The following is a 24,609-nucleotide window of genomic DNA, read 5'->3' as shown; positions in this document are numbered from 1 at the left end:
TGTGTTTGCGTGAGTAAGGGAGTGCATGGAGATGGGCCCTGGGAAGTTACACCAAGTAGGGATTTCCTGTGCAGCGTGCTCCTGGCAGAAAGAGTACCTCTAGCTGCAGGATTGATGGAGTGGTAAACAGTGGCAGATCTCTTGAAGCACGTACACTACTAGTGGCCAAGGTTATGGTCGCTGTAACAGATGACCTTCAGTAGGAACTAAAGACGGCTCCCGGGTTGCAGGCTTCACCCAGTAAGCAGGGGCTTTCCCTTGGGGAGGGAGGAGCTACTGTGTAGCGTGCTGCACATCTAACTTCCACATGCCATACCAGCCATGGTTTTGGCTAGTAGTGGTGTTAGGCTTACCAGGCTCTTCTAGGCTACAATCAGGAGCCGAATAGGGGCCAGCAGTTCAGTCCCTGGACCTCCGTAACTCTATGGGCTGTAGTGGGAAGCTACAAGGCTCTTGCTGGCACCTGTGGCAATGGAGAGATGCGTTTCAGTTGTTGGGTCCGAGAAGAGAACTGTAGGCCACTTTCCAGGGGCCACAGGCAGGTTTGAGACTACCGATGCATGGGGTCCCCTGGGCAGCACAAATCTCAGGGTCACAGTGGGGTCATGAAGACTTCAATAGCAGGTGATTTCCGTGATTGAGTTGCTGATGTCTGTCCAGGAGGTGGGGTGTTTGTTGCAAGGAAATGTCTTCACTGAATGGCAGCAGCCTCTAGTCTAGCGGGAGCAGTGCACAGGAAATCTAGGATGGGGTTGAAACCCCTGGCATTTGACCCCAGGGATCAATGGATGGGTGGGTGGGTGGGAGACGAGGATGAAGCTGACGGGCAGGTCGGCTCTGGCAAGCTCCGCCACTGCTCGCCTTTCAGAAAGTGCCGATGGAGCAACTGCACCCCTCCATCGCTGCATGCTGGCGCCGCGCCCAAGGGGACATGCCTTTCCACCTGTGCCACGTGGGGCGCTTCCACAGCCGCCCTCCCGCCCATGGCTCGCGCATGCTCCCGCCACACCGTCCTCGCTCGTGGCCTGCATTGAGCATGTAATTGCAATTCCCAGTGGCCTCGAGCGTTGAGGTTCTATGTGATCGTTTCCAATATTAAAGGCCGCAAGCAAAAAAGACGGATTTATTTCAGCCGTTTTGGTACGGCCTTCAATATTCGCTAAAATCACATTTTGGATATTTCTCGCCCCAAATCCCAATAGAAACAAATCCCACACCGGCCCTAACTTTTAAAACTCTGCGCGGTCTTTCTAAATCTATTTATTTTCGGGAAAAGGAAACCTTTTCTTTCCAGACTGTTCTGGGCCACACGGGGGTACTGCCACCTCCCTCTCTGCCAGTCTCCTTCCCCTCACACGTCAGTCTTGGGTGAGTTTGTAGTTGCAATCCCTGCTGGGCCACACGGGGGTGCTGTTACATTCCCCACCCACGCCTCGCCCTAGCTCTCAGTAGGTGTGCTTCCCTTACCCGTTAGACCTGTGTAGTGCAAATGTTCATCTGTGAACAGTGCGTGAATTCCTCCCTCATCTCCTAGTCTTGCATTGCACAGTGACACTACTACACAACGCTGCTCTCTCCACGCCTAACACACAAAGCACCCTGTGCATAAACTGCATACTCTACATCTGTGTTGCACAATATTTTATTTCATGTTATAGAAATGATTACGAATTTATACATTTATATTACTGCATCAATAGCATGGGGCACCAGCATGCATTGACTGAAAACAAGACCTTCATATCTGTCCAGTTCAGGGAGTGCGCTGCAGACAGCCTTGGTGTCCTGCGTCTCAAGTCTGGAGTCTGGGTGGCTGCACAATGGCACACGTTGCTTCTGGCATTGTCCGAGAAGCAATGGGCCAAACTCCATTTCCAAGGGTGGGCTCTGCTGCCCAAGCTGTGGCTCATCTTCCTTGCAGCTCCTTGGGCCCAAGAGGGCAATGCTGTTCTTTCAGTGTTCTCGTCCCCGTAGCTTTCTTGGTGGGGCCGCAGCCTCGAGTGCTCTTCGCTGTAGCTCTCCTGTGCAAGTCTTTGGTCGGCAGAGATGTTTTTGGAGCTGCTTCTCTGCTCGCCCTGCCTGCGTGTCAGACGGCAACGGGGCACGCAAGGGAGACTTCTTGGAGACCCAGCAGCCTGATGTTCCTCCTCCATGCTCCTTCCTCGTGTTCCGGTTTGCTGTCCGTCCCTCAGTCCATTGTTTTTTGTGATATGAGATGAACACTGCTGGAAGATGCAAAGACCCATGGGGGATGGCCAACGAGTCCGCAGTGCGGAGGTAAGGGTCTCAGCCCTCTTCTCCTTTTTCATGCACTCTGTCCTGGATTGCTGGTTTTAGCTCCGGACGGCCGACTTCCTGTCCCTGTCTTTGCTCTGAAGAAAGGGGTAAAACAAAAAAGAAATATTTTAATGAGCCGCTTTTTTTATGTTAACAAATTTTCAAAGGATGTTCACGCATGCATATGCAAATATGTCATTGGTTATTCTATGGGGTTAGTTGCTGTATTTACAGAGGTTCCTGGTTGCTCGGGATTGTCCACCTGTTGTTTTCCTATCAAAGCTTTGCCTGGTCAGGTTGGGCCCGAAGCTGCTTTAAACCCCAGTGAGATTGCAGAGGTGCCTCTTGAAACTGGCGAGAACCGCTCATGGAAGCAACTGAATAGATAGAAGGGTTTTGAGGAGGAGGGGTCAGCAGGGAATGTGTTGAGCGGCATTGTGAGAGAGGATGTGCTGTCTTGGGACAAGCGAGATTGGCATGGCAGAGCGGTCGATGGATTGTGAAAGCTAGAATGGTTTTGAGCATGGCCTTGGACTCGTGAGGTAGGCACACCTGATGGTGTGGTTACGGGTGTGAGGAGTGTCAAGGGCCTAAGCTGCCATGATTGGTTGAACAAGTGGCAGATAGAAGGGAAGTGGAGCTCATCTCCTGAAATGGCGGCCTCGCCTGGCCGTATAGGTTGCTTCTCGGAAGCTGGAACAGGAGTGGGTTAAGAGATTGTTTTCGTCTTTGGGTTCAGATATAATGTGTATTGCAGAGCTTCCGCTCAGGCAGAGTCCTGGGACCCCTTGAGTGTTCCACCAGCTCTTGCTCCATATGACGGGGGCTTTGGTCGTATGCCATCTCCGCCCCGCGCCCCCTGCCCCCACTTGTGCTAATCCTGTTCCTTTCCTTGCTGACACCCACACAGTGCTGTCTGGCAAGGGAGGAGGGACTTGGCTGAAATGTGCACTTAAGTCTTTGCCACTGACGTCTGGCGGCTTGGCCAGTTTTCCTCCGGATTGCGCCACGTTGCAGCGCATTGTTCTATGCCTGCTGGCACAATAAAGTGCCCAATGACGGACTCATTCTAACGCCCGTTGCATCCTGGGATTGGATGCGGACTGTGGCCATGCATGGAGTGGTGGTCAGTAGAAGCGGCTGCTTCACTGCCAAGGAGACTGTAGGTGGGGGTACCAAGTGTCCCCTAGTTTACCACTAAATCTTAGATCGGTAGTACGTTATACTCAGGGACCTCATTTTTTGAGGCGCGCTTCAAATCCCCTGGTTCACAAGTGTTTGTCTCAGCCACCTCCATGATGGGAACCCAGTCCTCTTCCCCAGCTTTCCTGCACCCTCCGCCCCTCATTGCCGTTGCCATGGAAGGCACTTTGTGCTTCTGTCTGCTCCTGGGCCATCACCACATCCCAAACGGGAGGCCTAGGAACATTGGCTATGGGCAGCAGCCCACTTGCTTCACTAACCTCATGAACCACCAGCTACAAATCTTCTCCTTTGAAAGATCTCTGCTGTCAGAAGACAACTCTATGGCCACCAGCTTGTTAATGTCTAGGAGCGCTGGGAGCAGGGTGACGGTCACTCCCACGCCATCATTGACATATTGATCAGTGCGCCTCCATGTGCAGGTGGCGGCCAATGCTTCCATCTCATTGGCCCTCAGGGAATGGCCAGGTTTTATGATGTGTGAAGGCTGCGCCAGGGTAGCATTCAAGGAGACTGGTGGTCGGGGAGGAACCTGTTCAGCAATTTGCCCAGGCCACGGTGGGTGTAGCTCCGGCATCTAGTCTTAACCACCAGACCTGGGCGTTCACAACATACGCCCACTTCCAGGTTCGGACTTTCCCTACGTGGTGCGAGGAGGACCAGGCACGGTGTTAGCCTGCGTGGCCAAGCTTTGCTTTCACCCCCAAAGCAGACCGTGTCTCGCCTACTCTGTAGCACTCGCATTTTCCCTGCCTTGCAGCACCCAGCTAGCGGGTGCGGCACACCCCCCCCACGGCACAACAATCCTGTCCTACTGCAGGCGCTGCCTCGATCCTGCAGCAACCCGCTCATAGCAGCTCAAGTGCAGTTCAGGCTTTCCGCTCGCCCCCTCCCAGCTATTGGTTCAAACTACTTTGCGTAATTTGCTTCATCATATAGGCAACCATCACCTGGTTGGCTACTGCTTTGCATCAATGTGTTTATCACATAAGATTCTAGTAGCCATTTCCTTAGCTAAAAAAATAGAAAACCTTCACTTCTGTTGATTATATACCATTTTGTACCGTTTTTTTACTGAAATTTATTTCAAAAATACTATTTTGCTGAAATGTTACTGCGTTGGTTAGTGTTTTTGCTTCAAATTCAAGAAAAATAGAAAGTCTGGGTGTGAAATTGTAATTCTTAGTGATTGTCAGAAAACGTAGCAGAGGACACATTTTGCCAACACATTTGGTGCAAGATCTAGGTTTGGCTCCGCTGTATTCCTCTTCGCTATCGGCTATAGTTGCACGATGTCGGCCATTGGGCCCAAGTCTGACGCCTCAAGTGCAGACGGGTGTAATGCGGCCCGCGTGGAAGTGGCCAAGCGCAGCTTCCCGGGGGGTCTAAAGCACTCGCTCTCCTAAGGCGAGCACTGGGTACAGGCGCTGGCAGCTTGGGACCTGCGCTCCCTGTGGGCTCCTCCAAGTGGGGAGCAAGGCCTGCACTGGTGCCGTCCATCCTCGCAGGGAGGCAGGCAGGCAGGGCTGGGCGGGTGGGGTGGCCTGTGGCCCAGGCTCATAGGCCCGAGCCTGGCGATCTGGGAAGCCGGCGATGTTTCACCTCTGCAGCTGCCTAGTGAGTGGTCGCCGCCAGGGTGGGGAGGGGTGCGTTTCCAGTAAAGTTACCCTTTCAGCAATCCCAATATTATAACTATAGCAAGTAGTCTGCATTTAGTAGCCAAGTCAATGGCAACCCAGGGAGGACTCTATTCTAGAAATATTAGAATTGGTTATTTATAACGTGCTTACTACCCAGAGGTTTCTAAGCGTGGACCCCGGGATCGAGCCTGTGTCGCCTTGCTTCCAAGGCGAGCACGTTACCCCTGAGCTATCCTCCCGAGACAACACGACACAAGTCGAGGGTACACGTGGGCACACACCAAACTCTCATGACAACCCAGGCAGGACACAATACGGGGGGGTACACGTAGGCGGATGCCCCCTTTCCCATCCCATTAAGGGTAACCCAGGCAGGACAAAAGTCGAGGGTACACGTGAGTTGCCACCGTCCCCCTGGGTGTTTGAGACCTGCTGTAAAAAAAAAATGCTAGCCTGCTGCCTTTAATTCAAATGATCGTTTAGCAGGTGTTAGCCACTTCCATTGCAGGGATTTAAACCCAGGTGGGACACTTTCCCAAGCAGCTGCACCATCTCGCATTGGCGGTGTCCTTTTAGGGGCATATTTTGCTACAAATGCTTGGGTTGAAAGGGTGTGCACCTTTCATACTTTGCCAGCAGCATTATAGGAAAATCGCCTCTCGTTTGCTCGGAGCATTGTCTTCCATAAGGAAACGTCAGTTGGATTAAACATGCATGTTCGCTACTTGTGATGTCCTTGCACACTTTAATTTTGGGAGGGGGTAGAGTCTGTGTGTGTGTGTGTGTGGGGGGGGGGGGGGGTGGGGGAGAGAATTGTCTTAAAATCCGGTGCCATGTCTTCCAGGGGCTGGGAATGCTTCCACACTTGGTTTTGTTTGTGGTGGCTGTGTCAGCTGAGAGGAGTTAAGCAAGCCATCAGCAGCTCGGTGGGGGGGGGGGGGGGGATACTGCCATGTGTAAGGTCGCCTCAAACCTATTCCAACGTATCTACACCTAGAGACCAAGTTGCAAAGGTCTACATCGTCTGATTGGGGGGCTTGTGGATTATGCATTGTTAAACTCTCTTGGAATCAATGGTGGGGAAACACAAATGTTCAGGCTGGCACAGGTAGGAAAAGACGCTCTTGTTTGGCAAATGGGTACCAAAAGACTGGAGATGGTGGATTGCCTGATTTCTCTTGGCTTTCCCCTTCTGACCCGACCCAACAAGAAACGCATGAAGGTTTACTTTAAACATGAAGTGGCCCCCCTGATTGCACACATGAAGATCTTGACACGCACATACTGTAAGTCTCTGGTGTAGCTCGTTAAGCACTATGAGGGGAAAGTCACCCCCAAGTTCATACATGGTATTGATGGAGAGTTCTATGTGGTGGTAAATCCTGTGTATTACGAGCGCCATACCCCTGGCAGCCATAAGGTCTGAACTAGTTATTAGCTCGGTGGTCGTTATATGGCCTTGTATCATAAACGGATTCCGCCACCGCCTGACACTTTATATGGCGGATCTGGCCCTGGCAGGGATTAAGGAAAAAGACTCTTCTGTGAGCATTTTGCTGAATTTTTGCCAAGAGATTGAGCCTCATTGCTCGTACCCCTGAAGGCTCATCCTGTCGGGGTGAAGTTGTCTTTATATATGTATGATAGGGTAGGGATGGTGGAGATGTGTCCAGAGTACAACTCTCTCATGCCTAGGATTGGAAGACACAGAGCTCCTAGTTCAGATGATTTCCCTGTCCAGTGAGTGGCTCGCTGGGACTCTTCCAGATTCAGATGGAACCTCTTAACTACAGGTGGAATGTTATCGAGGAGAAAGGAGTTACTGAAAGGGGCTGGTCTTCTGTAGGATATGTAAGAAAAAGACAGAAGAAGAAACTCTGAACATTTGGTTCTGTATTGCCCTACATTGCTGCTAATCCATGTGCTCTATTTTAAGGACCTCATTATTTCTCTTGTCTCTTATACAGACTGAACATGTGTGGTTAAGGATGTTGGGGGGGGGGGGGGGCACAACTTCAGTGTCCTTGGTGGTGGTTTGATTTGTTAGGTTTTTAAATTTAGGAAATGAATGAGGGATTCATTGTTGGAATGGGAATATGGCTAAAGTGGACGGCTCTGTAATTAAGTTATGTGAAGACAGTTCAATTGTGAATATTTTTCTTTGCTTTTAAAAACATGGAAGTGCATTGGAAACTGTTTATATTTTTTTTAAAGATTCAAAAAAGGTACTAAATATTTATTGTATTAGGTGAAGGTATTTTGTATAACATGGCTTCATTCCATGGTTATTTACAAATTGAAGAATTCATTGAAAAATATGTGGAAAGCGCTATTATAGTTTTAGAATGATAAATTGCGAAGGTTGACAAACTTTTTAAACAATAAAAACATTAAAAAATTCTAAAACTTAAACCTCCATTTGATATAATTTACTGTTATACTGATAAACCGCTCTAGTTATTTGCATTAGTAACTTGTCATTTAAAAAAATAAATAACCTGTTCTCCAAAAGAGTACAGATTATGACAACCACACACATCCTTTCCATTTGGCGACGCTTCTACACATACCTAAACGATATCTACCACAATGACTATCAAGTGCCAAACACGGCATTGCAACATTGCACGTGTCTCGCTGTGGTGTGTGTAGCAGGAAGTCCACATTGCTACGCACAGCAGGTTTCTTCACATGGTCGTCCTCTTTGGGTTCATCTTCTCATGTGTAGTGTGCGGGTGCTTTGAGGTGAGTGAACTGTTGCGGTGCTTAGAAAGGCCTTTGCTTCAGTGCTGCTACTGGAGACTGTAACCAGCCGGCCACGCGCAGATCCCGGCTGTGAATATGTATTGCTGAGCGACCTCGCACAGGTAAGGGGCCATTTTAATGGTTCCTAGAGGACGATTATGGCATCCCAGCTGGGAGCACAGAAGTAGACCATTATAAGGACACTGTTTTATGACCTCTCTATTGTTGTCATAGTGACTAGGATTGATTCTGCAAGCAAGGTTTTTGGATATTTGGAAGGCGCCAAGGAGTTCTGGAGATGAAATGGAGGAACTAGTCCAAAGACAGCACGTCTTTGAGGTTGCATTCTTGTGAGGTCACTATAGTTTTCTCGTATGGCGGGCGGAGGGATTGTATTCCTTTTAGTATATGGTATACTTGGCAAAGGGATCTTCCAGTTGATGATTGATGCCCGTGAAGAGTAATCTTTCAAGTATCCATTGGAAGTCGTCTGTGTGAAGTGTCGGCATGCCGCTAGATCAGGGCGCTATGGACTAGGCTGCAGCATGCATGAAGTAACCCTACTACCAGGAAGGAAGTTCCCACCCTATCAGTAGGCATTGGAAAGTCCCAACTAAATGCAGATGGATAATTACGTCACAGCGAGACAGTAAGGTTTGCATGTAGGTCTATTCTAGGGGTGCAGTGGGTAATGATTCAGTGCACCACCGGTCCCGGCACTATGGTACACCCTGGAGGGGGTGGAGGGGAATGCGTGTCGTTTACGGACCTTGCCTCCCCCAGTCTGCAGCCTCTTCTCGGGCGTGATATGCCGCATCACCATTGCCTCCTCTGGGGGTATGGAATGCTGGCAAGTCGCAGACCTATGCACTCTAGTCTTCACAGAGCGCCCTGTTACACATGTATTCCACTTCTAAGCTCTATAATACTGATACTCCATTGATCAAGCTCGGAATGGATGAATTCGAGTTCTTTCTGGGATGTCAGCCTGCCTGATTTGGATGAGCATGAGAGCTCTCACTGGGCTCCTCCCAGGGCTTATGAGGGTTATAGGCGCGTACACTTGTGGTGCTGAATGTTTTTTAGTATATAGACCTCGCCATCTCTTTCTTCAAAAGCAGAACGAAAACTGCGTTGGCCAACTAAAAAAGTACAAGTTTAAAAAACGGAGAAGAAAGCGGGCAGGGTCAGGGCACGTTTATTGTTCATGCCGGCATCTTTCTGCTTCCTGGCTTGTAGTTGCAGATGCCCTGAGGAAGAGGGTTGGGGACAGGTCGAATCCCCCGCAGATCCTGGCCCTAACCTGCAGATAGTCTCTGTACCCATGGACTTTCAGGATGAGTGAGTAGGGCGAGTGTAGGCAGCTAGAACCCTAGGCTAAGCACTCAAGGGATGTTTCATGGCCATATGTTGCTTATGTCTCAAATTCATCCTGGGTATTTCCCCCTGGTTTCTGTAAACTTCCAAGATTTCTAAAGTAGTGAGGTGACACATATATCCTAGGATTGTCACACATTTACCACCAGCGTCTACCCGTGTGACTTCACAAATAGGAGTCGCCTTAGCGAGAGAGGTGCCTTTCCTTTATTTTCTTAGCAAATTACTAGTTTCTACCTTGACAATTAGTGTATTCTCAGTATCACTCCTGCCCTGGTTCCCAGTTTGTGTTCAGTGCCTCGACCCTCACCCCAACCCAGGTTCCCAGTCTCTGCTTAATTTTGGGCCCCTAACCCCTCCTATCCTGGTTTCCAGTTTGTATTCCGTGTCTGGAACCTAAGCCCTGCACTGGTTCCCAGTCTGAGGTTATTCTCTGGACTCCCCTCTTCCCTGGTTTTCTGGCCCCTGACCCCTATCCTGGTTTCCAGTCTGTGTTTGGTGTCGGGACCCTCACTACTGCAGCCTGTGCTCGTGTCTGGACCCTCAGCACTGCCCTGATCTCCAGACTGCTCTCTCTGGACCCTGAACTCTGTCCTGGTTTCCATGCTATGCCCAGTCTCTGCCCTGGTGTCCAGTCTGTACGCAGTGTTCCGATTCTGGCCCTAATTTCCGATCTGATGCCAGCCTCTGGACCATCACCACGGGCCTGGCTTCTAGTTTGTGGTCAGTGTCTAGGCCTCCGGCCTCACACCTGCCCTGGCCCCGACAGTGGACAGCATTCCTGTCCACATCAAATCTGCTCTCCATCTGGGGAGGAAAGGCTGAAATGTTTCTTTATGTCCGGCTATGGCCTGTGCGTTTACTTGATTGCACTGGGAATGTGTCCCCTGGGGTGTGAGACCAGCACCATGACCGAGGTTGGCGGCTGGCTTAGAGAAGGGGCAAATGGGCAACTCTTGCCCCATGTGCTGCTTGTTTTGGGGGTGTTGGAGTGTTCGGGAAGATGGCCTATGGCATCATCTACGCCCGCAGACCGATCTCCTAGCGCCTGTTGGTCTTCTAATACCTTTAAGCACATTTCGCAAGAGCTGAAGAATGCCCTCTTTAGTAGATTCCTTGGGGTGTGAAGTGGTGTTGGCAAAAACCAGAATTAAGGGTTATGGGTAGTGTTTTTCTATATAGGCCAGGCCGACTGGTTAAGACCAGAGCTGCTTTTTCAGAGTCATGGTTGTTTAAGAGGCCTATCATTTTGTGCAAACATACTCCACGTTTTGAAGTCACTGTGGCCTACATTTTCCTGTACCCTGGTAGATTAGTTGGTATTGCATCCTATTTGTATGTATTCTGCTACATGACGACTCCTGCTTCTAAGCACAGTAAAAATGGTGTTCTTACGAAATGTAATAATACTACATTTATGAGGAGGAGGAAGGGCTGATCCAGCCCTGCTGAAATATGAACTTGGAAAATGCAGGTTGGTACATGTCGGAGTTGAGCATTTTACTCTGAGCTATTCATTTGCAACACAGTATGCTGTTTGATCAACTGCGGAATTAATAAGACCATGTGTACGGCCACAGTACTATTATCATGTTTACTAGTGGCCCATGACATTTTTCTCCTGCTTCCAAGTACTGTAATAAGGATGTTCTGTTAATAAGATATGTACCAGCCATGATTTACCAAATGCTGTGGTATGCACATTTATGGCGAAATATCTGTCAAGAGAGCTCAAAGGGTTAAGCGTTCACTGCTGGAATGTGTGTGTGATCTACAGGTCACAGGTTTGAATCCTAGCAATGTCTACTCCAACTTTAACCCTCCAGTGGTCCACAAATGAGTATTCATTTTGTTTTGCCGGGTGATCATTTTGTGTGTATGTTTTCTTTTTTTTTGTTGTAAAATGCTTTGGTGAAAGAACTGAGTAATTAAGTAGTATTGACAAAATGTTAGCATTTATAAATCCAAGCGTAGGCTGTGAATTTCTGTCTTGAATTCTATCGCTTTGTGTGACTTTCGTGGCTCTCACTGAACTTCCTATCCATGCGTTACTTTGCTTCCTTGAGATATGTGTGAATCTTAATTTATACGGCAGCGTTGGAGCTGAATGAGGCGGGATTATGAATGCATTGACATGCGTGATGGCACGTTCACACAGTTTACTGGGAACAACAATCGGGATGATGCCCCAAACTCCTGGCCTCACCACCACATGTCCGATGGCTCTGAACTACACGAGCCAAGCAATGCCTACACAATCTATCTCTTGGACACATTTCCTCCTGACATTTGGATAAGGCAATTTGGGGCAGGGAGTGTTCAGAGATAGAAATACGCCCAGACATAATGCAGGAAGTGGTTCTATGCCTATAGGCTGCGCCAAAAGTTTGCACCGGCGATCGCAGCACACAATGCCGCTTTCTGCATGGCGCAACCTTTGGCGTGCAGCACTCTCCAAGCCGCTACACAGTACCCTCCGCCCACTCCTGCCCTCTAGTTCGTTACTTGTGTGCTTCTTATGCACACTGCAGAGTACTGCGCCGGAAGCCTGGGGCACAGCCCAGCCCACTTTTGTGCGTGACCTTTAGTGCCCCGGTCTTGAGCAGCAGGATGCAGGCTGTCCAGGTCATTCAAGCAAACTGCAGAGTCCAGGTGGCACATCTGTGTACATGTGGTCGAGAATGGGGCACAATGGGAGCTAGTCGCGCCCCTGCACCCTGCCTTGCCGAGACTGGAGGGCAATATGTGGTGTGAATGGTGGAGGGAGTGGGCACCAGCAAGTCGATACCTGCCTTTGACTCCATCTGCAAGCGCAAATGGACAATGCTAGTAATGGGGTGACGATAGCGCCCTTTGGCGTAAGGGTTGGGCTGTATGCATGAGACCTGGGGCAGTTTGCCCGCCCCCCCCCACACCCACTCGCGTGTATTCCTGGCAAATCCTGGTATCTTTGCCTGTTGTGGCTCCTTGTAGCACAGTACTGGCGTCCGGTGCATTTTTTATTTGGAGGGGCGTAAATGTTTCCCACAAATACGGCTGAAGGACTAAGCGTAGCAAGGGAGTTCAAACGTACCAAGGGGGAGCTGGGAGGGGTTTTGCCCTGAGAAAATGTTTTGAATAATGGGTTACAATGATGCATTTTACTGCATACTATATGTAAAAAATTGGATGGAAAGCTAGGAACTTTGCAATTGGTTTTGTAGGGTAACTCCATTGTTATTATGCAATAGATCACCAGCAGTGCACAGGATCATTTCCCAATGCATTTTCACCCACAATATATACCTGTTTAAACAAATATGTTCACACTGGCTGTGCCCATACATTTACATGGTTGCTGTACCAATATATGCCAGAGTTCCCATATAAGAATATACTCCTGTTCGCTTTACACATAATGCGAGTAATGATACTATAATAAAACATGTCCATGCTGGCTCAGCCAATATATGCCAGTATCTCCACATAATGACATACTCCTGTTGACTTTACCATTAAAAATGCCAAGTCACAATAAGAAAATATGTCCAAACTGACTGCACAATGTAGGCCAACCAATACATGTAATACTTATCATGTTGGCTTTATCATATATGCCCAGAATAAGATGCCATGCCACGATAAGAAATGGCTAGACTGGCTGTCCCAAAATGTCAATCTAGCCATGTAAAAACCACATTTATTTTTCTAACCACATTTTCTACTGGGCATCTATTATAGATGCTCACTACAAATGCGTTGTTGCTGCGAAAGTGCCCGATTGTGTCAAGCAGTGGACACGGGGCCAAGGACAGACAGTGATACCTATGGCTTGAGAGGCCAGGGAGTGCTACCCTGCAAAGCTCCAGGTCCCGTAAATCAGTGGACACAGGACAGAGGAAGGACAGTGCTACTCGTGGCCAGATGGCTGCCGTCGGGGTGCAAGGCTCCTTCCATTGCTATCCTCAAGTGTTTGGTTGGGCAACCAGCCCGGTTTCCTGCTCTGAGATCCAGTGGCTGGAACTAAGCGGTGAAGTGTTGCTTAAGTAAACTGGTTTATTTTTTTTACTGATTCATGGTGTGCCGAGCTGTTTCGAATTATAAAATAAGAGCGAGCAGGTCCGGCCTAGGCTCCTGTCCCGAGATGAGCTCCAAGGCCCAACGGCACCAGCGTGTCTGAGTGGCAAAAGAGGCTGATCTTAACCCTGGCTATCATATGCAGTAATAAGCAAGCCAGTATGATTGCTCAGTGGGTTCACAGTCTGCCACAGAGTTGGGTAGCATGCTGGCCACAGGCTTACATCTGCAGCAGGAGCTATCTATCTTGCCAGGTAAATGTCATGTTAAAAACCTTCTGTTAATTAAGCATCAGGAAAAAGTTCAGTTTGTGTGAAGTGAAGATACGTGGACATTAAAAAAATTATGAATATTAAGTGATTGCACTTTTTGTTCAACATTGGTCCTTTGGATTCCCTCTATTCTAAAGTCATTGGTTGTCGCCAAGGTACTCTTTTTGCTGGTAAGAACTAAGTTAGTTCAGGCCTGCAGTACTGTTTTTTGGCTTAAACTCTTCAGTTGTCAGTCCTAGACAGTTGACTTTTCCACGACAAAGTGTCCTGAATTTGCTCCCCTCCTTCGTGATGAAAATAGGGAAAGTCGAGTTGGCAGGTCTCTGGCTTGCTTGTGGCCCCATGTCACAGGGTACTACCCCACCATTTGGTGTCGGCACAAAGTGGTACCAGTTTCGTTACCCGGTGAGATGGTTTTTTTGATTGTGGGCCGAGGAGTGCTGACTTTAACATAGTGTCTTGAAATGTTGAACACCTTCGTAGCACAATTTTTGGAAAGTAGGTGGGAAGCAGGTGAGGCACACTTGCTCTCTGGGGTACATCATCCTCTGATGGTGTCCACAGATCCTAGTCATGGGCTTGGTATGAAGCTTCTGCGCTGGGTTCTGTAACAATGCCAGCTTTCCCCAGGCTGTATAACGGTGTCGGCTAACCCCGGCTTGTGTAGCAGTGCCAGCTCATCCTGACGGGGTTCTTATGTGTGTAATCAGACAGTGCCAGCTCGCAGCGGCCTGTGTAACCATGCTGGCTCGCCGCGGGCTGTGTAAGACAAAATAAGCAGTGTTGCATAGCAATTTGCGACAACATTTTGTAGGTTTGCTAATTAAATTGACACTTGTGTAGCTAAAATAGCTATTTGTTACCCAATTCATTGAAAGCACACGGGCACTGCATTTCCCTCTAACCCACAGGGTTCACGCCACTTTCTTTTTCTCTGTTCGTTGAAATCTCAAATGGGCTAATGGAGAGAGAGTTCAGCAGTAACCATCTCCTACAGTCTTACAAGCCAAAGGCTTGTGTGAGAGTGTTAGATTTCTTTTTCAAATTGTTACAAACTAAAAGTAGTCGGGGTGATACTTTTATTAAGCCAACTATACCCTGTCTGGCAAACACCAGTATGTGTTAACTTTATTTTTAGAAGACAGCCATGCAATTCCATTCCTAAAAATGTCTGTTACATAATGCTTGATTACAGTATTGCTATTGTAAAAAACTGAATTGTCTCTATGCTTTACAGTAATGTTTGCTAGTGCAGCTAAAACTCAGTTTCGACTATATTTCATTTTGTTGCAGAAGATGCATCATGTTGACAAGTGAACACTTTTGAAAATGTCCATCTCACAGAGCCAAATGCTTTTGATGGCAAGCCTAGTCCTGTGACCTGCAGGTTGCATACACCTGTGCAACTGATGCTCAATGCATGAACTGATCCCATACACCTTAACCTTCTATCTTATCACCCTGTTGCTTTTTATCAGCCACCCTGAAAGTCAGGTGGGCGCAAACTACAATATTCCACCTTGTTTGCACAGTTCTCTGCTCGTTACACCATCCACTCTCCTTAGTCTTAATTAATGAATATACGAACCTTAGTAGATGTTTACGCAAATTGGTGATCAATAGTTCCATCCAGTCAACGCATCTACGTATCTACTGCAATACCATACACTGTAGGTAGCCCACAGAGCTCGCTTTACTTTTTGATTATGATTGCATTATATATTAGCGCCTACAGGGGAGAGCTGGCCAAATGGTTTCCAGAATCTTTTTTTATCTCATATCTATGTATGTGTTTGTGTGCGTTCATGCAGCTAACATTTTACAGATACTCATCCAGGGCGCACAAAGTATTTTCGCTCACTCACATAGAGTAGATTTTGTGCAGGGCAACTTCCATTTGCCAGGGATGTTTGAAACTTTTATTTAACATTTACTTTGCAATAAATGTCAAATGTTTCACTCTGCACAAGTAGCTTCTGCGTGGCAGCAGTGTGCCAAACATAATGTTGGTTTGTGGTAACATGCAGCATTTTACATTTTAAAGCTCATTTAAATTTCTTGTCATCCATTGTCATGGGTCGAGCTCATTTCTCTTAAATTGAGTAGGTAAATGAAATGACTTGACCTGCAGGTCTAGCAGAATTTTAAAGAGTTTGCAAGACCTGACTCATCTCACTAACGTCTTACTTCATAGGTACACAACTGCTCATTTTATATCTTGGGTACAAATAACTTCTGGTGACATTAAACATATTGGTACAACATTGCTAATCAAATTGGCTGGTTTGCTAATCAAGAAACTTTTAATTAGCAAACTTTGCTAGTCAATTTTTGAAAACGAATTTTTGCCTTGCTGTGTAACAGTGCTGGCTTGTCCTGAGGGGGCTCTAATGTGTATAATAGGAAAGTGCCAGCTTGCATTGACGGGGTCTTTTTAGTTTTAACCACGCATATGTACAGGTAGTAATGGAACACAAACTTTGTTTTGGCACTGCCCTGATGAAGGACCTTACAAATCTGAAATGCATTGGCCAATTTTGCCTTTTGATTGTTGAAAAGGAGAAAACGACATTAAAGAATAAATTGACGACAAAGAATGAAGTGTTTTATATTCTAGAGTAGTAAGGAGCTTGCTGTAGCATTTTCTCCAAGGGTGTTTCTAGCTTTGGGGGTGTGTACCCCTCAGTCTTGTATATCCACACTGTGCATTGTGGTTTCTGGTGTGCACCAAATACCAATTGTAATTTTTGTTTGCCTATGCGTGGTGGGGCCCACTCCACTAATGTTCTTACTATCCTACTAAAGACGTGCTCAGGACTCTGGATTGTATGCAACAGTATTTTTGCCCTATTTTGCAAAGTCTATTTGACTCCATATTTTCTTAAATTGGGTTTAAAGGACTTTCTTAATGAGTGAAAACGTAGTGCCCATTCTCTACTGGCACATTTTTAGGGTACTAAATCTACATTTTTACTTTAGGAAATATGCATTTTTCTCTTAACGCAAAGGCTTTGCCGCTAGCTGCCCTCCTAAGCAGAGCTCCTCTTCGTGGAAAATGCTGCTGCTGCTGTCACTGAGGTGTCACACGTGTGTTCATGTGGAAGTAGCAAAGTAGACGTGTACACTGGAACGATGATCAGCTCGACCAGCTCAGAAGTGCAGGCCTTCTCAATTTGTACAAAAAAAAAAAGAATTGAAAGTGCAAGTATTAGGTAGATTTCTGCTTGCCTATTAAAACCCAGAGGACATATGTGCTGCTCGTCCAGAGGCGTACAGCTGTGCCTGGAAGCTGGTGTGGGGGTTCTCTGCAGCCGGCACAGCAATGATGAAGTGTGAGTGGAGGGCCAGCGGGCACCGGGGGACTTATTCATAACTATTCCCTGGCTCACCAGGTGGCCCTGTGCACATTCCTTCACTTTCTTTGGCCCATGGAGTTACCTGCTGCGTCCCTTTCTGGGTTATGTAATGTTTGTTTATTGAGTTTATATAGAGTTTTACACCAAAGCACTTCACAGAATAACAACAGGTACAGTAGAAGCTCGCATAGCCACTTCTGAAATGCTTTTAATATGATTAATAGTTGTAGTAGTATTCGGCATTTGTTGATGGCTGACCTAGCCCTGGGAAGCAATGGAGCGCTTTCTAATCCTAGGGGAGTACAGAATGTGTGAGCAGGGAGCTAACGGGACAGGCTGAGGGTGGGCAATTGACAGCAAGGGATCTACAGGTAATGGGGGGGGGGGGAGGCAGTGGGGAGCAGATCACTGCGTCTCGGGTAAGGTGTTTGGACCTAGGTGTTGGGAGGAGCGCTCCTGCTTTGATTTAAACTGGCAATGGTAGCTGCAGTCAGTCTATAGTCTTTCTTTGCTTTTCTGCCTAGAAGTTTCGTTCCCCTCTGTCTTCTTTCTCTATTCACTTGCTTCTTCTTTGAGCACAGTCTGGCTAGTTTTGTTCCAGACTGTGCCTTTTTACGTTGCATTTCTTTACTTGAAATAGTCTTGGATGTTCACACTTTTAATTGCTTATGTTTATCGCGAACCCCTGAGGACTGCTGGGCCCGCCACTTCTGCTTCCTGTGGAAGCTCATGTGACTTGTAAGGTAGATTCTTGAGATCCTGAATCTGACTGCTGAATGCCAGCCAGAGGCCACAAACGTGTCTAATGCGCAGAGATGCCACTGCCCCCTCCTCACTTGGGATCATGCAATCCCTGCCCCTGAGGCCACTGGTCCCTCCTCATTTGGGATCATGCAGTCCCCATCTCTGATGCCACTCCCCCCTCCTCACTTGGGATCATGCAATCCCTGCCCCTGAGGCCACTGGTCCCTCCTCATTTGGTATCATGCAATCCCCATCTCTGATGCCACTGCCCCCTCCTCACTTGGGATCATGCAATCCCTGCCCCTGAGGCCACTGGTCCCTCCTCATTTGGGATCATGCAATCCCCATCTCTGATGCCACTGCCCCCTCCTCACTTGGGATCCTGTAATCCCTGCCCCTGAGGCCACTGGTCCCTCCTCATTGGGGATCATTTTAATCCCTGCCCCTGAGGCCATTGGTCCCTCCTCATTTGGGATCCTTTAATCCCTGTCCATGATGCCACTGGTTCCTCATCACTTCCCTGTCCACGATGCCACTGGTCCCTCAGCACTTGGGATCCTTGAATCCCTGTCCATGATGCCACTGGTCCCTCAGCCCTTCCCTGTCCATGATGCCACTGGTCCCTCAGCACTTGGGATCCTTGAATCCCTGTCCATGATGCCACTGGTCCCTCAGCACTTGGGATCCTTGAATCCCTGTCCATGATGCCACTGGTCCCTCATCACATGGGATCCTTTAATCCCTGTCCATGATGCCACTGGTTCCTCATCACTTGGGATCCTTTAATCCCTGTCCATGATGCCACTGGTCCCTCAGCACCTCCCTGTCCATGATGCCACTGGTCCCTCAGCACTTCCCTGTCCATGATGCCACTGGTCCCTCAGCACTTCCCTGTCCATGATGCCAGTGGTCCCTCAGCACTTGGGATCCTTGAATCCCTGTCCATGATGCCACTGGTCCCTCAGCACTTCCCTGTCCATGATGCCACTGGTCCCTCAGCACTCCCCTGTCCATGCCGCCACTGGTCCCTCAGCACTCCCCTGTCCATGATGCCACTGGTCCCTCAGCACTTGGGAACCTTGAATCCCTGTCCATGATGCCACTGGTCCCTGATCACTTAGGTTCCTTGGATTTCTTCACCCTTACCTTTACAGCATGTGTCCCTCATATCACCTGGGTGCCAGGTTTCCCTTCAACCCTTCCTCTTGGTCTATGGTGACATTATCCCTTAGGTTACTCATTACACTCTTCCTGCACTTTGGCCGACCCACAATGACACTGAGCACTCATGGCTTAGCTATCTTTAACCCCTTCTACCCCTTCTCATTAGTTGGGTTCCTTCTACCCTACCGATCCCTTCTCCCGAGCCCATAACTACACCATACCTGGAGTACCTTTTATTCCTTTACCTCTTCACTCGACGCTTACCTGCTTCCTCTGGTTGCTGAGGCAGAACGTACAAATCTGTTTGGGCTGCGAGTTTTCACTCTCTCTCACTGGACTGCTTCCGTGGTGGTGGTGGTGGTAGAAGGAGGTTGTAGTGTGGCAGGGTTGGCCATCGCCGCATGCCTCACCTACCAGCAGCACGTTGCCAAGGTGTGAGATGTAGCTAGAAGCTAGCCGCAGGGTCTCTATCTTGGAAAGCTTGCGATCAGCGGGCTCTGTTGGGATGAGAGTCCGGAGGGCTGTGAAGGCTGTATTAACACTGTTGGTGCGATCTCGCTCCCGCGCATTGGCCGTATGCCTCTGCCGGGGCTCCCGGTTGATTCGGTGCGACTTCTTGCCTGACCGCCGCTTGCCACTCTTGATTCCAAAGCCATCGGCATTGAGGTGGAAGGACTTCTCATCGGAGCCTGAGCTATCCGTACCGCTCGACTCGTCCTCGGACAGCATGCTGATCTCTGGGTACAGGTAGCGGCTAGGGGCCGAGCGCAGCATGGCGAAGGACATGTCTGGGCGTGGAAGGGGACAGAGTGGTAGGGGCAGAGCAGACGCCGTGGTGGCACACCAGACCTGGTCCGACTTTAGCTAGAAATGGGTTGGTGTCTGGCTGCCTTTGCTCCCCGTGCTATAGTGCACCTTGGTCTCCTCTACCTTCTTGGGTCCAGAGCTGTCCCTGCTTGCGTTTGGCCTTGCAGTGGTCGCTGCTTCCCTTGGGTTCTTGACTGGTCCTTTCCCCCTGGGGGCCCTGAGTGGCTTATTCTACCCCCCTGGATCCTGAGGGGTCCTTTCTTCCCCTGGGCCCTGGAGTTTTCTCCTTCCTCCGGGTGGTGGAGCGACCTCTGCTCCCCCCTTGGCTGCGGTGGGACTCCTTCCCCTGGGCCCTGGAGTTTTCTCCTTCCTCCTGGTGGTGGGTTGACCTCTGCTCCCCCCCCCTTGGCTGCGGTGGGACTCCTTCCGCTGGGCACTGGAGTTTTCGCCTTCCTCCGGGTGGTGGGGTGGCTCAGGTGGGACTCCTTCTTTCCCTTGACACTGGAGTTTTCTTTTTCTTTCTCCGAGTGCCTGTGTTCTCTGCTCCCCGCTGGCTGCGGCGGGGGCACTTCTATCCCCGGGCCCCGGAGTCTCCGCGTGGTGGTGTCCTGTGCCCTGGGCGCTGGTACCCCGCTCTGTGCAGGCTCGCTCGCTCCCTCCCCACACGTGCTCCTTGCGATGCTGAGCCGCCTGAGCCGGCAGTTTTATAGTCTCCTGAAGTGGTCAGCTGGGCCCCTCCCTCCCCTGTCTGAGTCTGAGTCGCGGCAGCAGCAGCCTTCAGAAGCCTGGGAAGGATGAGTGTGAGGAGGAGAAGGGGGAGGTGTGCCACCCTGGGGATGTGCGGTGTGGCCGGGGCGGGAGGAGGAGGGGGGAGTTATTCTTCAGCTCTGTCTTTGCTATCCTCTTAATTGCCCCCAGATGTCTGTCGGCCCCAGACCTGCCGTGAATCCCTTTATAGGAGCACTTGTCTTTCTTTGTGAACCAGTGGCGGCGGCTGGTGGACTTTCGTTATTTGCCCTGAATAGGTAGTGCTCCTGTTACAGGTCTGGACCCCTCCAGTGTGTGTTTGGCGATTTTCCCCACCCCGGAACATGTTACAAATAACGGGTTCAAATGGAGCACTGTTCTCGGGTGAAAATGATTTTTCAAAAAATCCCATTTGCAGGCATAGAAGTGTCAGCCAACACCAGACCACCCTTCAGCAAGACACTGCATGGAAATGTGACCAGCACCCCCAGGCCCCCATGAAATAACACACCTACAGACTGCGGCTGCTTTATCAGGCAGGAGTCTCTTACAGGGGACCTGTAGCGTAAACCGAACAGCTTCACACCCCTCTCTATGCACCCCTCTCTATGCACCCCTCGCACTTTCTTTTCTCACTTCACTTGATCCTTCTCACACATTTTTTTCTTTGACACTCCTGTTAACCTCCCTCCCTCCCTCGATCCCTCTCCCACAGATCTAGGACGGGGAGGAGTCCTAGGCCCCCCACTACCCCGAGGTCTAGCGCCCCCGATCGCCGCGACTGAGCTAGTAGCTGGGCTCTTGCCAGCACTTTCTGATTGGATGCACCCCGTGACTCGGTTGCGCCAGTCCTAGGATTAGAGAAGTTGCCTAAAGACTAAGCTAAAATCATTACCACATCGCTATTTGAAGGACACGCTTTAGGGTGGCAGGGTGGAATTACTGAGTGCAGCCCTCTCCTACAGATGCCTCACTTCTGGTTCCGACCACTCCCCAGAAGCCTAATTAGTTAGTTCCGCTTCCCTATCCACCCCATCTGGGGGGGGAGGGGGGATGCGTGGGGGGCGCCACCACGAATAAGGCCTGTGGCTGGCGTGTTCACCAGCATTTTAGAAGGGGAACTCCACCGAGGATATGTACAGTATACACGTGTACCCCTTAGTTTCCTTATTTTAATTGTGACACATTTGTTTTGAACACAAACTCTGCACAGGAGAATGCACGACCGTGGTCATCCCAATCCCACCTCTACATTCTTAACAATTTGCTAGAAAAGGAAATGGGAGGACTGGGAAGGTTAACCAGCCGGCAAGCCATATACATGAGTTGGGGAGGAGTGACCTAGAACCTGCTCCAGAGGGCACATTCCATAGAACAGGGAAGCCACAGTTTACCGGATCTGCTGTCCACTCATGGTGCCATCTAGTACGTTTTTTTTCTTTCTTTATGACTAGTGTTTTTCCTTCAAGCATCTGTGTCGAGTCGTCTAGTCACTTTTTTCAGGACATGTTGCCATACTCTTTAGCCAACTTCTTTTGCATGTAAGAAGTGAAAACACATGTTTCCCTGCAGATTCGATGGTCCATAGTATTGCCCTGTATGTTCTGTTATGTTTAAGGTTCTTGTACCACACACTCTTGGTGCTCTGGCGGGTCTGTAAGGCAAGGGAGGGGGGGGGAGGAGGGATGCAAGTTAGTAGGACTTAGCCGGAGAAAGTGCAAGGGAGCTGCAATGTGCTGTTGGCAACTTGTTTGTTTTACACCTAGCTGAGCGTAGGTGTGTTTTTTGGTTGGTAGCCGTCGTGTGCTGTTGTGTGAGGCTCTGGTTTGTGTTGGAAATTCAACCATCCGCACAGGGAGAGTGTGCTTGCCTGGGCTTTTTTTTTTAGAAATGAAAATAAATAATGGGAGATCAGCCTATGAGAAATGTGCGAGATTATTCCCCGCACATTTTATCTTCTTCCCATTTAAAACACATAGTCCTATGTACACTGGGAAGACACAGCTTAAATGCGCCATCTTCCCCCGTCACATTCAACAGGAATGTGACCGTCCCGGGTACATCAAAGCATCTCAAGGGGGAAAGGCACTGCTTCCCCCAGCCAAGGCCAGCCTAATTTAAATATCAAAGGCTCCATGGACCTGCATTCCCTTTGTCTAATCTGGCTGGTGGCAGTGCATACTAAAGAGATAATTGAAGCAAGCCTGCTGGTGGTCTTGGTTGCTGAATAGACAATAGGAAGGCGGGACGAACAACCCTTTGGTATGCAATGTGTCAACTTGAAGCTAGTTCCGACCTCTCTGTATGAAAGGCAGTGAATGGCCTGTCTGTGTCCAGCAGCTACCGCTGATGTCCCTGTAGAGCAGACCCCTCTCAGAGTGAAGAAGGATTTGATTTAGGGGAGACAGGAAGTCTGCTCCCAGCACAAGCTTCAAGGGAGACTTGCACTTAATTCAAGAGTCACAGAGGGCCCCGTTAACCAGAGACGCCCATTGATCAACAGACCGGAAGATGGGTGGGACTTGGGTATGTGTTGTCACCCTGCAAATACTGCAGGGGGGGGATTATCTGTACTCTGGCCCTCTATATGGCAGAGTAGAAACACAGATAACCCAAGCCAAGGTTCTCTATTGTGGTAGCAATGGATGAGCTACCAAGGCTGAAGCCCTCAGGAGGTGATGCAGGCAGGTTCTTAAGTACAGTGTAGTCCCCAAGCCCCCCAAAGGAATGTCCACACACTGTTATGTGCCAACACAGTTCTTTATATATAAATTAATAACACACTTTGTACTCGGGCGATTCTGATATGGCAGATGTATATATTGTCTGTGTGGTACCACACTTAGCTATTTACACCTTTAAAATGCATCAACTACTGACAGTTATAATGGCATACAAATCATACAGCAATGTGCATCACCATAGAGCATAAGAAGGAAGATCAGTTGGATTAAACAATGCCAGAATGCTGACCCCAGCTACCTAGATGTAGTTGTGTGAAAATCCCTCCACCTGGGCAACCTGTAATAAAGGGTATTAACAAGCCCACTCCATTAATCTTTAAATAGTCTTGTTTCCTGGTTAAAAAGTTAGTAAAGGAGTTAGTTTCTTTGACCGTTCATCTACGGATACCTTGAGAGCGGACTCCCTTTAAAGTAGGAGCCACAGGGTGTAGATTCCTCAACGAAATGGGAACACTTATGCAGCTTTGACCTTCGCAGTGCTAGTCAACGATTGATCGTGGATGTCCTGCGAAGATGAGGCGTGTGGTCCACCTCGATGCAAAGAGTTTGGTGCCGCAAATAAGACTTGGTGAAGAACGTAGGCCTGGCAGCGGGCACCGGGTGTCAGCGTCTGGGTTGATGATCAGGACTCGACCTCGGCTGTATTTCAGCACTTCACTTGTCAGCGTCTTTGTGAACTTCGGGTGGCGGGAAACACACCAGCGGACTTTCCTTGGTTGTCGACAAACTAGACTTTCTCTGGCGGGACAAAGCGGTCTACAGTGATGACAAGGGAGCCCTTAGTTTAATGTTCTTAGGCAAGGTGGAGTAACGCGGCTCCGGTCGTCTAGCAGCACAGCATCAAGCTGTCCCTGCTTCTGGGCAACACAACTCAACAGGCTTCCAGTGGTTACGGAAATTTTCCAAACCCCGGTCCACGGCGTTGGACTTCGACGGCCTCGATGTCCTGGTGCTTTACTTCAAGCTTTCTTGGCGGACCCAGTCTCCGGTTGACGGCCTTTTTCGGGACTGACTTCCAGGGTGCCTGGATGAAGATCAGCTTCTGCACAATGTTCCCTTGTAGCTCGAGAAGGTCTCCTACCCAGGTCCTCTCTCAGATTAGTCCTCGACAGACTCTGCAGCTTTCAGATTTCGTTGAAGGAAAGCAGCAGCAATTCATCTTCTGCCAGCTGGGCTTCAAGGATAAGCAGCTTCAGGTTTCAACTTCAGCTTCTGAACAAATTGGGAAATGAGAGTTCCCAGATATATGTCCCTCGTTCACACTGATGAGCCAAGCTTAGTCAGCCAATCGGACAGAAAAGCATTCATGCAGGCCGGCAGCCAATCGGGCTCACAGTGCATTCAGGCCATTCACTTCCACCCAGACTGACACCCATAACAAGGAATGTGGGTTGGGGTAAGTACCCAGCCTTTCATCACACCACACTGCATTCCTGTCATTTACAGGCAGGGTGGTCCCCTTCTTTGTGTCCTACAC

The 24,609-nt window shown here is 49.1% G+C and overlaps 2 protein-coding genes across 2 annotated transcripts in view; one reads left to right on the top strand and one right to left on the bottom strand.

The window, feature by feature from the left end:
• BOP1 (BOP1 ribosomal biogenesis factor) overlaps positions 1-24,609 on the top strand; it is a 696,945-nt gene that overhangs the window by 398,401 nt on the left and 273,935 nt on the right. The gene's annotated exons all lie outside the window — the stretch shown is intronic.
• SCX (scleraxis bHLH transcription factor) lies at positions 1,627-20,321 on the bottom strand. The gene is made up of 2 exons (XM_069621899.1): positions 19,099-20,321; positions 1,627-2,372 (listed from the first exon to the last, which is right to left on the bottom strand). Exons 1-2 carry the CDS (start codon positions 19,618-19,620, stop codon positions 2,334-2,336), a joined length of 561 nt encoding a protein of 186 aa, XP_069478000.1. The 5' UTR covers positions 19,621-20,321; the 3' UTR covers positions 1,627-2,333.

Source organism: Ambystoma mexicanum, chromosome 5q (assembly GCF_040938575.1).
Source record: "Ambystoma mexicanum isolate Mex_15411 chromosome 5q, UKY_AmexF1_1, whole genome shotgun sequence".
Classification (NCBI taxonomy): Eukaryota; Metazoa; Chordata; class Amphibia; order Caudata; family Ambystomatidae; genus Ambystoma; species Ambystoma mexicanum.
This window is presented reverse-complemented; position numbering and strand designations above follow the sequence as displayed.

Excerpts from the sequence above, each read along its gene's own strand:
- SCX (XM_069621899.1), bottom strand. The coding sequence starts at position 19,620 with ATGTCCTTCGCCATGCTGCGCTCGGCCCCTAGCCGCTACCTGTACCCA. Across the intron at positions 2,373-19,098 it reads TCAGCAACCAGAGGAAGCAG|AGCAAAGACAGGGACAGGAA; the intron begins GTAAGCGTCGAG and ends CCCTTTCTTCAG.